Source organism: Belonocnema kinseyi, chromosome 1 (assembly GCF_010883055.1).
Source record: "Belonocnema kinseyi isolate 2016_QV_RU_SX_M_011 chromosome 1, B_treatae_v1, whole genome shotgun sequence".
In the NCBI taxonomy this organism is placed as follows: Eukaryota; Metazoa; Arthropoda; class Insecta; order Hymenoptera; family Cynipidae; genus Belonocnema; species Belonocnema kinseyi.
In genome coordinates this window covers 18,643,612-18,659,077 of record NC_046657.1, presented here as the reverse complement: position 1 = coordinate 18,659,077, position 15,466 = coordinate 18,643,612, and the positions used below count along the sequence as shown (strand labels likewise).

The 15,466-nt window shown below is 22.0% G+C and overlaps 1 protein-coding gene across 1 annotated transcript in view; it reads left to right on the top strand.

The window, feature by feature from the left end:
* LOC117169462 (CSC1-like protein 2) overlaps positions 1-15,466 on the top strand; it is a 62,540-nt gene that overhangs the window by 33,810 nt on the left and 13,264 nt on the right. Inside the window, exons 6-9 of the mRNA XM_033355858.1 lie at positions 3,494-3,686; positions 3,762-3,879; positions 5,796-5,992; positions 12,067-12,390. Of these exons, the coding sequence (XP_033211749.1) occupies positions 3,494-3,686; positions 3,762-3,879; positions 5,796-5,992; positions 12,067-12,390 (832 nt within the window). The remainder of the gene's footprint in view (positions 1-3,493; positions 3,687-3,761; positions 3,880-5,795; positions 5,993-12,066; positions 12,391-15,466) is intronic.

The window sequence follows — 15,466 nt, the reverse complement described above, 5'->3', positions numbered from 1 at the left end:
AGAATTGATTTTGCGCGCGCGGCTTTAAAATTCTGTGAGTTGGATCGAGCAACTAGCGTTACTACAATTGATCTAGAGGACGAGACTATGCAGCATAATTAAACTTTTTGGTTAAAACTTCATTGATTTCATCGAAAGATTGTATTTCTTGGTAGAAAACTAAGCTTTTTATTTAAAAAATAATTTTCTTGTTTAGAAATTCATCTTTTTAGTTTAAAATTTAATTATTCTATTTGAAAATTCATCACTTTAGTTGAAAATTTAAGTATTTTGTTGAAAATCCTTTTTTTCTTTATTTGAAAATCCAATTTTTTTATTTTTTGAAAATTATAACTTAAGTATTTCATTTTTAGTTCAAAATTGACACAGTTTGGATAAAAATTGATCTTTTCAAATTGAAAATTTAATTATTTCGTTAAAAATTCACGTATTTTGTTTTCTTTGAAGGTTAATCTTTTTATTTAAAATTTTTCTTTATGGTTAAATATGTAAGTATTCCAGTTAAATATATATTTTAAAATTCATTTTTAGATTGGAAATACAATTTTTTTTTTTTTACTAAAATTTCACTATTATTCCATTTGAATATCCCATAATTTTAGTTAAAAATTCATATGTTTGGTTCAACATTAATTTTTTAATAAAAAATTTAATTATTCAATTTTTGATTGCAAAATTATCTTCTTGGTTAAAAATTAATTTTTTTTGCTCAAAATTTCTAATACTCTGGTTAAAAATGTAGAATCTTAGTTACAAATTGATTTTTCTTATTTAAAGTTAAACTATTTTACTAAAAGATTTACAATTTTAGTTTAAAATTCATCACATTCTAATTGAAAATTCATCTATTTGGTTAAATATTAATTTTTTATCTTAAAATTTAATTATTTAAGTTTTTTGTTGATAATTGATCTTTTTTAGTCAAATTCATTTTTTTGTTTGAAAATTTAACTATTTCAGTTTAAGATTCATGGTTTTCGTTAAAAACTCTAATGTTCGGTTTGAAATTAAATTTTTTAACTAAAAATATTACTATTCCATTTTAGATTGAAAATTATTTATCTGTTTGTTCAAAATTCAAATATTCGGTTGACTTTTCTTCTTTAATTAAAAATTAAACTGTTTGGTTAAAAATGCACTGATTTCGTCGAAAATTTGTATTTTTTGGTAGAAAATTAATCTTTTTATTTAGAAATTAATCTTCTTGTTTAAAAATTCATCTTTTTGTTTAAGATTTCTAGTGTTCCAGTTAAATATTCATAATTTTAGTTGAAAATGCGTGTTTTTGGTTCATAATTCAACTATTTCAGTTGCAGATTAATTATTTTATTTTATTCATAATTTTCTTTGAAAATTGTTCTATTTTATTGAGAATTTTTTTTTTTAATTAATTTTGTCAAATGAAAATTTAACTATTCCATTTTTAAGTTGGAAATTGATTTTTTCCAGTTCAAAAATTCAACAATTTGGATAAAAACTTGTATTTTTTAATTAAAAATTCGCGTATTTTGTTATTTTTTTCTTTGAAAGTTTATTTTTCTTGCTTAAAAGTCCTTCTTTACTTTAAAAAATAGAACTATTCCTGTTAAATATTAATCCTTTTTTAAATTCATATTGTTGTTTGGAAATAAAATTATTTAGTTCAATGTTAAACTCTTTTTGTTGAAAGTCAATTTTTTGGTTGAAGGTGTATTGTTTTGGTAAAAAAATCATTTCTTTGGCTGAAAATGAGCTGTTTTATTGAAAATTTGTTTTTTCTTTGGATTTTTTTGTTAAATATATTTTTTTAAACTTAAAATGTAATTATTATTCATTTACAATTTTAGTTAAGAATGCATGTCTTTGGTTGTACATTTATTTTTTGACCAAAGATTTAATTATTCAATTTTTGTTTAAAAATTATCTTTTTTGGTAGAAATTAATCGACTTGGTGTAAAACTAATCTTTTTCGTCGAAAATTCAATTATTTTAGTTAAAGATTCATCATTTCAGTATAAAAATTTTCATTTTGTTTGAAAATGTAACTTTTTTTTTTTTTGAAAGTTTAACTAATTCAATTGAAGATTCATTGTTTTTAGTTTAAAACTCTTATATTTGGTTAAAAATGCATTTTTAAATTTAAAAATGTTCCTGTTCCACTTAGGTTGAAAATTCTTCTTTTCTATTTAAAAATTCAACTTTTTTCTTAAAAATTCATACGTTTTGTTGAGAAATTATATTTTTTTTTGGTAGAAAATTAAACTTTTTATTTAAAAATTAATCTTATTGTGTAAGATTTCCCCTTTTTGGTGGAAAATTCAAGTGTTCCAGTTAAATATTTATAATTTTAGTTAAAAATTTATCTTTTCGATTTATAATTAAATTATTCCAGTTGAATATCCATAATTTTATTTAAAAATTCATCACTTTGTCTGAAAATTGAACTATTCTTTATAAAATCCGTTTCTTATTTTGTTGAAAATAAATCTTTTTAACTGAAAATTGAACTATTTAATTTTTTTAAATTTTTATTTGTCAGTGAAAAATGTAAGTATTTGTTTCAAAATTACTTAATTAAAAAAATGTTTTACTCTGTTGCATTAAAGGATGTTTAGAATTCAAAAACGTCCGTCGAATTGCCACTCAGATAATTTCAAATATCATTAAATCTTGATTTCAAATTATTTATGTCTTACGGTCCAATCGTAAATCGAAAAAATAAATATGAGTCAAAAAAACATGTTCTTCGAAACTCAGATATTTATTTAATAGAAAAAACTCCTTTCAAAACTTCCTGACGTTTCAGTACACATGCGTACCTTTTTCAAAGGTTCTTAAACCTGAGTTGATGATAGTTTAAATAGTCAAAAAGATCAATTTTCAGTCAAAAGAAAAAAAAAGGAACATTTCAGTCAATAGTTTTAAGAAAATTAATTAAAATTTAGTCATTTTTTGAAGTCTCAAAAAATTTTTTCGAGACTTTAATCGATTCTACCTACGCCAATTTTGTATTCTCGTACAATTTTTAAAAAATGTAGTTGTAATCGATTGAAGTCTCGAAAAAATTTTTTGAGACTTCCAAAAATGACTACATTTTAATTAATTTTCTTAAAACTATTGACTAAAATGTTCCTTTTTTTTTTTTGACTGAAAATTGATCTGTTTGACTATTTAAACTATCATCAACTCAGGTTTAAGAAAGAACCTTTGAAAAAGGTGCGCATGTGTACTGAAACGTCAGGAAGTTTTGAAAGGAGTTTTTTCTATTAAATAAATATCTGAGTTTCGAAGAACATGTTTTTTTTGACTCATATTTATTTTTTCGATTTACGATTGGACCGTAAGACATAAATAATTTGAAATCTACGATTTGAAATCAATAAATATCAACGGTCGAAGAAAGGATTGATTTGTTTCATCAAATCATTTTACAATCATTAAATCTGATTTCTTTTGGATATTTTTCTACCCAGTCGGGTTTTAGGAAATTAAATTTCAATTCACAAAATTTCAGAGAAGCCTTTCCCACATTGACTGTCGAAGACGTGACTCTAGCCCACGATATCAAGAGATTATCGAGCTTAGACTCGGAAAGAGATTGCGCCGAGCAGGCCCGTTTGTATTGTGAAAGTTATGCGAAACGGAAAGGACCATTAAAAATGTATCCGTATCCCTGCGGCCAGCTTGTTGGATGCTGTTGCAAAACTGTAGGTCGAAAAAATAAAATTAACAAAAAAATTAATATAAATTATTATTTAATTATATTAATTTTTTTCTTTCAGAAACTAGTCGACGCTCAAGAGTTTTACACAAATGAGGAAATTCGCCTCACCGCCTTAGTCGAGGAAGAAAAGAAAGTTGCACTCAGCAAAAGATTAGGAATCGCATTCGTAACTTTAGGTAAGTTTTTCAACTTTTCTGATTAAAATACTTGTTAAAAAATCAATAATTTATGATAATTCTTCGCGGTTTACCAGGTAAATGTTTTATAGATGAATTTTGTAACGAAATAGATTAATTTTCAACTAAAAAGATCAATTTTCTACCAGAAAAGATGAATTTGCAAAAAAAAAAATAGGTGAATTTTCAACTAATGATGAATTTTTAACAAAATAAATTATTTTTTAATCAAATAGTTAAATTTTCAACCCAAAAGATTAGTTTTAAATCAAGAAAAGACAAACTTTCAACAAAATACATGAATTTTCAACAGAAAAAAATTGAAATTTCAACAAATGATAGAATAGTTTAATTTGCAGTTAGAAAAATAAATTTTAAACAAAAAAATAGAACGAAATTCTTTAATTTTGAACAGAACAAATGAATTTTCAATCAAAGAGTTGAATTTAATATCCCAAAAATTGATTTACTGCCAAAAAAAGACAATTTTTCAGCAAAATATATGAGTTTTGAACAAAAAATATGATATTTTAATTTGTAGTTAGAAAAATTAATTTACAATAAAAGAAACGGAATTGAATTTTTAAGCAAATTGTCGAAAATTCAATCGAAAAGATAAATTTTCAATTTGCAGCTAGAAACATAAATTTGAAAACACAATTTAAAAAAAAAAATGCTTAATTTAGAAGAAAAGAAATGAATTTTTAACTATATAGTTTAATTTTCAACTTAAAATATTAATTTTCTACCAAAAAGATAAAATAAATGAATTTTCAATTGAAAAAAAAAAGAATTTTCAACCAAATAGTTAAATTTTTAACCCAAAAGAATAACTTTCGACCAAAAAAAAAGGCAAAATTTCAACAAAATACATGAATTTTAAACGGAAAAAATTAGTTGAATTTGCAGTTGGAAAAATTAATTTTCAAACGAAAAAGGAATCTTTGAATCTTTTGTTAAAAATTAATCTTTTTGGTTTTAAAGTAATCTATTCCAGTTAAATATTCATCATTTTAGTTGAAAATTAATTTTCTTGACTGAAAATTTAAACTATTTAATTTTTTAATCGATCCATTTTAGTTAAAAATTCAACTATTTCGTTAAAAATAATGTTTTTTCATTAAAAAATCATCATTTTTGGTTAAAAAAATTGATGTTCTTGCATAAAAATTCATCATTTTGGATAAAAATTGAAGTATTCAAGTTAAATATTCATCGTTTAGTTGAAAATAAAGTTTTTAACTGAAAATTTAACTTTGCCATTTTCTTGTTTTAAAATTAATGTTCTTGTTCGAAAATTCATTTTTTTGTTCGAAAATAAAACGATTTGATTGAAAGTAAACTCTTCTGTTGAAATATCATAATTTGAGTTGAAAATTTACCACTTTAGTGGAAATTATTTTGAGTAGAAAATCATTTTTTCACTAAAAATGCAACTATTTCATTTAAAATTGATTTTTTTAGTATTATTTAATTATTTAATTAATTGATGATGCTAATATATTTAAGAATATTGTGTAATATATTTTTTCAAAGGTTTCTGAATTAAACAGATTAATTAAATTCCGAGAAACTGAATAAAAAATTATTTATAATAAACTCGTTATAAAATGCGAAATATTTTAAAGGCTCCTTCTTACTTCAAAAAATTATACCTAGAAAAAACTTGAAATACCTCGAATAGAACCTGAAATTTTCCGGGAATTTTCGTCAGAATTTTTAATTTTTATAATAATTTGATTAATTTAATATATATTTAAATTATACTTTATAGATAATTTTGAATAAAAAATTAATTAAAAATATGAATTCAATTTTTTATAAATTAAAAAATTAATAGTAAAGTTTTGAAAAAATGTTTAATTTATGAAATTTCATTTTATTTTTCGAATTTCAATGATGAAAATTCTCTTTAGGAACACCTGGAGATGCGAGAATGATGCGAAGACAATTGCGTTCTTCCCCGGCGATAAAATGGCACGTGAGCTACGCCCCGGCACCTTCCGATATTTTCTGGGAAAATTTGAGTGTCGCGAGGCCTTGCTGGTATCTGAATGCGACTTTAATCAACATGATTTTGGGTCTGTTCCTCTTTTTCCTCACCACTCCTGTCGTGAGTTTATCGTCTCTTCTTTCTAGAATTTAAATCCAGGGACCAGAGTCTTTCCCCTATTTCCCTGCTTCCCAAATTTAAAATTCCCATTTTCTCTTTACATTCAGTTTAATTTTCTTCCATTGAAAATTCAATTCTCAATTTTTTTATTTTTCAACAATTTTCGAAAAAATCCATAGTAGAAAACTCAATGCTCAATTTTCTTTAATTTTTTTTTTTAATTTGAAACAGTTCAGAATTTAATTTTCAAATGTTGAAAATTCAATTATCAGTTTTTCTTCTATTTTCATCAATTTAATTTTCTGCTGTTTAAAATTCAATTCTCAATTTTCAGAAATAAATTTTTCATCTGTTAAAAATTTCTTTTTTCTTCAATTTTCATCGATTTAATTTTCTGTCCTTAAAAAGTCAAGTGTCAATTTCTTCAATTTGCAACTGCTGAAAATTCAATTATCAGTTTTTCATTTATTTTCATCAACTTCATTTTCTGCCGTTCAAAATTCAATTCTCAATTTCTTTAATTTTTAATTTTTTTTTTATTTTCAACAGTAGAATTCGCATCTGTTAAAAATCCAATTTTCTTCAATTTCCAACAGTAAAAAATTAAATTTTCAACTGTTAAAAATTCAGTTTTTTTCAATTTTCAACAGTAGAATAGTAATAGCTGCCCGTTTTGAAAAAATCGAAAAACTCGATTGTAGAAAATTCAATGTTGAATTCAATGTTTTGCTGAAAATTTAACTCTTCTAAGTGAAACTTGAACTATTTTGTTGAAAATTTGTTGTTGTTTTTTTTTGTGGAAAAGTATTTTTTTCAACTGAAAATGTAAATATTATAGTTGAATATTTAGTCATTAAATTAAAAAAATCATCTCTTTGGCTTTAAGTTAATTTTTGAAAATAAAAATCTGACTATTCAATTTTTGGTTGAAGAATGATATATTTTTAGTTGAAAATTCGTTTTTTTTTTGCTATAAATATATCTTCTTAGTAAAAAATTCATCTTTTTGGTGGAAAATTAATTTTTTAAACTGAAAAGTTAACTATTTTTGTTTCGGTTGAAAATTGGTTATTATTTTTTTTTTTTTAATTGAAAAATTCTCAATTTCTTCCATTTTTATGCGTTGAAAATTCAATTTTTTTCAATTTTCAACAGTAGAATTCGCATCTGTTAAAAATCCAATTTTCTTCAATTTCCAACAGTAAAAAATTAAATTTTCAACTGTTAACAATTCAGTTTTTTTCAATTTTCAACAGTAGAATAGTAATAGCTGCCCGTTTTGAAAAAATCGAAAACCTCGATTGTAGAAAATTCAATGTTGAAAATGCAATTATAATTTTTCTCTTCAATTTATTTGAAAATTCATGTCTTTGGTTGAAAAATGAACTAATATTCTATTGAAAATTATTTTTTTTTTCCTGAAAATTAATCTTTTTTCGTTTTGCTGAAAATTTAACTCTTCTAGGTGAAACTTGAACTATTTTGTTGAAAATTTGTTGTTGTTTTTTTTTGTGGAAAAGTATTTTTTTCAACTGAAAATGTAAATATTATAGTTGAATATTTCGTCATTAAATTAAAAAATTCATCTCTTTGGCTTTAAGTTAATTTTTGAAACTAAAAATCTGACTATTTAATTTTTGGTTGAAGAATGATCTTTTTTCATAGTTGAAAATTCGTTTTTTTTTTGCTTGAAATTTATCTTCTTGGTAGAAAATTCATCTTTTTGGTTGAAAATTAATTTCTTAAACTAAAAAGTTAACTTTTTTTGTTTTGGTTAAAATCTGATTTTTTTTTTGTTTAAATCGAAAAATTTTCAATTTTTTCAATTTTTATGCGTTGAAAATTCAATTTTTTTCAATTTTCAGTAGTAGAATTCTCATCCGTGAAAAATCCAACTTTCTTCAATTTTTAAATGTTAAGTTTTCGCCTGTTGATAAGTGAATTGTCGAATTTTTTCAATTTGAAACAGTTAAAAATTTAATTTTCAACTGTTGAAAATTCAATGATAATTTTTTCTTCAATTTTCTACCTTTGAAATTTCAATCTTCATCTTCTGAAAATTCATTTCTCAATTTCCTTCAATTTTCCACAATAGAATTTTCAATCTGTTAAAAATACAATTTCCCATTATTTTTCAGTAGCTATCCGTTTTCGAAAGAATCTAAAAACTCAATTTTTTATAACTCAAGGTTCAATGTTCTTCAATTTTGAACAGTTGAACATTCAATTTCTTCAAGTTTCAATATTTGAAAATACATTTTTCAATTTTCATAAATTTTTAACTGTTAAAAATTCAATTCTTTATTTTTCAAGATTTTCAACATTTGAATTTTTAATTGTTGAAAATTCTAAATTTTTTCAATTTTCAACAAAAGAAATCTCCATTTTCTTCAATTTTCAACAACTAAAATTCAATTTTTTTCAATTTTTAAATACTGAAAATAAAGTTTTGAATTTTCTGAAGTTTTTAACAGTTTGAATTCACAATTGAATTTCCAGTTTTTAAAAATTCAGTTATAAATTTTCTTTAACTTTTAATAATGCAAAATTCTATTTTTAAACATTTCATTTTCAATTGCTGAAACTTCAATTATAAATTTTCTTAAATTTTCAACATTAGAAAATTCTATTTTATTCAATTTTAAATAGTTTAAAATTCAAATTTCAACATTTGAAAATACATTTTTCAATTTTCTTAAATTTTCAACAGTTGAAAATTCAATCCTAATTTTTCTTTAATTTTCAGCAGTATAAAATCAAATTCTTTTTAAATTTTAACATTTGTAAATACAGTTTTCTATTTTCTTCAATTTTCAACAATTGAAAATTCATTTAACAATTTAAAACATTTTTTAATCATTGAATTTTCAGTTGCTCAGAGTTCCATTATAAATGTTCCTTCATTTAATCAATTTAATTTTCAAACATTCAATTTTCTTTCATTTTCAACAGTTGAAAATTAGATTTTTACCTATTGAAAATTGAATAAAATCAATAATTCAATTTTAACACTCGAAAATTTAACTTTTGTAATTTCAATTTTCAATTAGAATTGAAATTTTTATATGTGAAAATTAAATGTTTTGAAATTGAATTTTCTATGGTTAAAAGTTCAAGACAATTTATAACTGTATTTGCAGCAACTTTTAATTCAATTATCGAAAGTTTAGACAAATTAAAAATTGAATTTTCAATTGTTAAAAATTTAGAAAAATTGAAAATTTTAATTTTTAACTGTTGAAATTTGAAGAAAATAAAAAAAGATTTTCTTCCGTTAAAAATTGAAGAAAATTTAGAATTAAAATTTCAACATCTAAGAATCGAATTTTCTATCGTTAAAAACTAAAAAGAAAGTTTATAATTGAATTTTTACGAACTAAAAATTCAATTGTTGAAAATGTTGAAGAATTAAAAATTGTATTTTCAACTGTTGAAAATTTATGGAAATTGGAAACTGTATTTTCAAATATTGAAACTTGAAAAAAATTAATTTTAAACTGTGGAAATTTGAAAAGAAATCATTCTGTTGAAAATTTATAATTTAATTTTCAACAATCATTGAAAATTTAAAAAAGTTTATAATTGCATTTTTACGAACTAAATATTCAATTGTTGAAAATTCTGAAAAACTAACAATTGAATTTTCAACTGTTGAAAATTTATGAAAATTTATAATTGTATTTTTAAAAACTAGGAAATTCAATTGTTCAAAATTTAGAAAAATTGAAAATTGAATTTTAAACTGTTGAAGTTTGAAGAAATTTAAATTATCAGTTGTTGAAAATTGAAGAAAATCTAATTTTCTATCGTTAAAGATTAAATAAAGTTTATAATTGAATTTTGGCAAACTAAATATTAAGTTGTTGAAAATGTTGCAAAATCAAAAATTGAATTTTCAGCGTTTGAAAATTTATGAATATTGAAAACTGTATTTTTATATATTGAAACTTGAAAAAAATGAATTTTAAACTGTGGAAAATTGAAGAAAATTAAAAACTAGATTTTCTTCTTTGAAAATTGAAGAAAATTAATAATTTAATTTCCAACAACTGAAAATTCAATTGTTAAAAATTTATAAAAATTGAAAATTGAATTTTTAACTGCTGAAATTTGAAGAAATTTGAATTTTCAGTTGTTGAAAATGGAAGAAAATCGAATTTTCTGTCGTTGAAAATTAAATAAAGTTTATAATTAAATTTTGGCGAACTAAATATTAAGTTGTTGAAAATGTTGCAAAATCAAAAATTGAATTTTCAACTTTTAAAAATTTATGAAAATTGAAAACTGTATTTTTATATATTGAAATTTGAAAAAATTTAATTTTAAATTGTGGAAACTTGAAAACTAGATTTTCTTGTGTTGAAAATTGATGAAAATTTATAATTGAATTTTGATGTCGAAAATTGAAGAAAATCGAATTTTCTATCGTCGAAAATTAAAGAAAGTTTAAAATTGAATTTTGGCGAACTAAATATTCAATTAGTGAAAATGTTGAAAAATTGAAATTCAATTGTTAAAAATTTAGAAAAATTGAAAATTGAATTTCGAACTGTTAAAGTTTAAAGAAATTTGAATTTTCAGATGTTGAAAATTGAAAAAAAATCGAATTTTCTATCGTTAAAAATGAAATAAAGTATATAATTGAATTTTGGCAAACTAAATATAATGTTGTTGAAAATGTTGCAAAATTAAAAATTAAATTTTTAGCGTTTGAAAATTTATGAATATTAAAAACTGTATTTTTATACATTGAAACTTGAAAAAAAAAGAATTTTAAACTGTGGAAAATTGAAGAAAATTAAAAATTAGTTTTTCTTCTTTCGAAAATTGAAGAAAATTAATAATTTAATTTCCAACAACTGAAAATTCAATTGTTAAAAATTTATAAAAATTGAAAATTGAATTTTTAACTGCTGAAATTTGAAGAAATTTGAATTTTCAGTTGTTGAAAATGGAAGAAAATCGAATTTTCTATCGTTGAAAATTAAATAAAGTTTATAATTGAATTTTGGCGAACTAAATATTCAATGGATGAAAATGTTGAAAAATTGAAGTTTCAACTGTTGAAAATTTATGAAAATTGGAAACTGTATTTTCAAATATTGAAAGTTGAAAAAAAAAGAATTTTAAACTTGAAAATTGCAAAAAAATAAAAACTAGATTTTCTTTTCTTGAAAATTGATGAAAATTGATAATTTAATTTCCAACAACTAAAAATTCAATTGTTAAAAATTTATAAAAATTGAAAATTGAATTTTTAACTGCTGAAATTTGAAGAAATTTGAATTTTCAGTTGTTGAAAATGGAAGAAAATCGAATTTTCTATCGTTGAAAATTAAATAAAGTTTATAATTGAATTTTGGCGAACTAAATATTCAATGAATGAAAATGTTGAAAAATTGAAGTTTCAACTGTTGAAAATTTATGAAAATTGGAAACTGTATTTTCAAATATTGAAAGTTGAAAAAAATTATTTTTAAACTGGAAAATTAAAGAAAATTAAAAACTAGATTTTCTTTTGTTTAAATTTTACGAAAATTTATCATTGAATTTCCAACAACTAAAAATTCAATTGTTAAAAATTTATAAAAATTGCAAATTTAATTTTAACTGTTGAAATTTGAAGAAAATCTAATTTTCTATCTTTGAAAATTAATGAAAGTTGATAATTGAATTTTCAACAACTAAGAATGAAATTTTTGAAAATTGAATTGTATTTCAGTTTGAATTTTCAACCGTTCAAAATGGTGGAAAATATAATATTGAATGGTTGAAAATTGATCATTGAACTTTTAATTGTTTAAAGAAATGTCTAAAAATCAATTCTTCAATAGCATAAGCATAAGGCATCAAAAGCGTTTGAAATTTTTTAAAAGTACATTTCTTCTAAAAAAAAGGTTGTACCTTCTTTTCCGTATGTAAAAATTAATGTTTAATCTGTCCCCGATTTTCTTCCTTTCCGTGAAAAAAATGATCCTATTTCCCTGTTTTTTTTTTCAGCTCCTTTTGCCCTCTGATCCCTGGCTAATAAATCTAAAATAGTGAGTCAATAAAAAGAGTTTCGAGTCTTCCAGGTGATACTGACTGCAGTGAATAAGCTTCCAATTACGGGAGAGCTTAGAAATCTGAGTCCAGTTCTTTCGGCTTTCTTGCCGACTGTAATTTTAGTGAGCGTCGCTGCCTTGATGCCGGCGCTCGTCGGCAAAAGCGAATCTTTCGTGAGACACTGGACCAGAAGCAGTTTAAACCGATCAGTCATGAGGAAGACTTTGCTTCTGATGTTGCTCGCTTTTCTCATTTTGCCGAGTCTCGGATTAACGAGTTTCCAAGCGGTTTTGGATTGGGTTCACAGTGGAAATGACACCGCCAGATGGGAATGTATCTTCCTCCCAGATCAGGTATTTTCCATTAATTTAGGGGCCGTGCATAAATTATCTACCTCAAGATTTTTATTCACTCTATTTATTTATTTATTTATTTACTTTTTGAATAATATCCGTGTTTAAAATATAAATGTAAAATTTTCATGTTTTTTCATTTATTTTATTTAAAATATTGTATTTTCTACTATATAAGATGGCTGTTTAACAAATTATATATTTTTTTGCAGCAAGTTAAGATTTAAAAAATTTATAATTTAAATTTCAACAACTGATAATTCAATTATTGAAAATTTAGAAAAATCTATTTTTCAACTGTTGAAGATTGTAGAAAATTAAAATGTAAATTTCCAACTGTTGAAATTTTAAGAAAATTGGATTTTCTGTGTCAAAAATATAAATTTATAATTGAATTTTGATCAGCTCAAAATTATATGTTTGAAAATTGAATTTTCCATGGTTGAAAATTAAAGAAAAATTAGAAATTGAATTTTCTACTGTTAAAAATAAAAATTTATAATTTAATTTTCATCAACTCAAAATTAAATGTTTGAAAATTGAATTTTCTATGGTTAAAGATTAAAGAAAGTTTGTACTATAATTTTCAACAACGGCAAATTTAGAAAAAGGGAATTTTCAACTGTTGAAAATTGAAGAAAATTTATAATAGAATTTTTAAATGTTGAAAATTGAAGAAAATTAAGAACTTAATTTTCAACTGAAAATTAAATGTTTGAAAATTGAATTTTTTATGGTTAAAAATTAAAGAAAGAAAAGGAATTTATTTTTCAACAACTGAAAATTTTATTGTTGAAAATTTAGAAAAATTGAATTTTCTACTATTCAAAATTGAAAAAAACTTGAATTTTCTACTATTGAAAATATCATTTATAATTAAATTTTCAATCAGTGAAAATTAAATGTTAGAAAATTTAGTGTTCTATGGTTGACAATTAAAGAAAAATTATAATTGAATTTTCAACTGTTGAAAATTAAAAAAAATTGAAAACTGAATTTCCAGCTGTTGAAATTGAAAAAAATTGAATTTTCTGCTGTTAAAAATAAATATTTATAATTTAATTTTCATCAACTCAAAATTAAATGTTTGAAAATTGAATTTTCTATGGTTAAAGATTAACGAAAGTTTGTACTATAATTTTCAACGACGGCAAATTTAGAAAAAGGGAATTTTAAACTGTTGAAAATTGAAGAAAATTTATAATAGAATTTTTAAATGTTGAAAATTGAAGAAAATTCATAACTGAATTTTCAACTGAAAATTAAATGATTGAAAATTGAATTTTCTGTGGTTGAAATTTTAAGAAAAAAAAATTGATTTTTCAACAACTGAAAATTCTATTGTTGAAAATTTAGAAAAATTGAATTTTCTGCTATTGAAAATTGAAAAAACTTGATTTTTCTACTGTTAAAAATAACATTTATAATTAAATTTTCAATCAGTGAAAATTAAATGTTAGAAAATTTAATGTTCTATGGTTGACAATTAAAGAAAAATTATAATTGAATTTTTATCATTGTAAATTCTATTTTCGAAAATTTAGAAAAATTAAAAATTGAATTTTCAACTGTTGAAAATTTAAAAAATTGAAAACTGAATTTCCAGCTGTTGAAATTGAAAAAAATGAATTTTCTGCTGTTAAAAATAAATATTTATAATTGAATTTTCATCAAATCAAAATTAAATGTTTGAAAATTAAATTTTCTATGGTTAAAGATTAAAGAAAGTTTGGACTATAATTTTCAACAACGGCAAATTTAGAAAAAGGGAATTTTCAACTGTTGAAAATTGAAGAAAATTTATAATAGAATTTTTAAATGTTGAAAATTGAAGAAAATTCAGAACTGAATTTTCAACTGAAAATTAAATATTTGAAAATTGAATTTTTTATGGTTAAAAATTAAAGAAAGAAAAGGAATTTATTTTTCAACAACTGAAAATTCTATTGTTGAAAATTTAGAAAAATTTAAGTTTTATTTTTTAAAGACTGACGAAAATTGAATTTTCTACTATTGAAAATTGAAAAAACTTAAATTTTCTACTGTTGAAAATAACATAATTTAATTCTGAACCAGTAAAAATTAAATGTTAGAAAATTGATTGTTCTATGGTTGACAATTAAAGAAAAATTATAAATGAATTTCTATAATTGAAAATTTAAAAAAAAAAATTAAAAACTAAATTTCCAGCTGTTGAAATTTAAAGAAAATTGAATTTTCTATGTCAAAAATATAAATTTATAATTGAATTTTCATTAACTCAAAATTAAATGTTTGAAAATTGAATTTTCAATGTTTGAAAATTAAAGAAAAATTAGAGATTGCATTGTCAACTATCGAAAATGAAGAAAATTAAAAACTGAATTTCTAGCTGTTGAAATTGAAAAAAATTGAATTTTCTACTGTTAAAAATAACATTTATAATTGAATTTGGAATCAGTGAAAATTAAATGTTAGAAAATTGAATGTTCTATGGTTGGCAATTAAAGAAAAATTATAATTGAATTTCTATCATTGAAAATTTAGAAAAATTGAATTTTCAACCGTTGAAAATTAAAAAAAATTGAAACCTAAATTCCCACCTGTTAAAATTAAAAGAAAATTGAATTTTCTATGGTTACAAATGAAAGAAAGCTTATAATATAATTTTCAATAACGGAAAATTTAGAAAAAGGCAATTTTAAACTGTTGAAAATTGAAGAAAATCGGCAAATGAATTTTCAACTGGAAATAAGGTGTTTGAAAATTGAATTTTCTGTGTTTGAAAATTAAAGAAAATTTATTATTGACTTTTTAGCAACTGAAAAATCAATCGTTGAAAATTTGAAAAATTAAAAACTGAATTTTCAACTTTTAAAAATCCAAGGAAAATTGAATTTTCTACAGTTGTAAATTAAAGAAAATTTATAATTGAATTTTCAACTGCAAGTTAAATATTTGAAATTTGAATTTTCTGCGGTCGAAAATTAAAGAAAAACGGGAATTGCGGTGGGGGCAAGAGTGGGAATAAGGAGTTAGAAAGGCTGAGAAACATAGAACAAAGAATAGAGAAGAAAGAGAGGGAAGAAAGAAAATT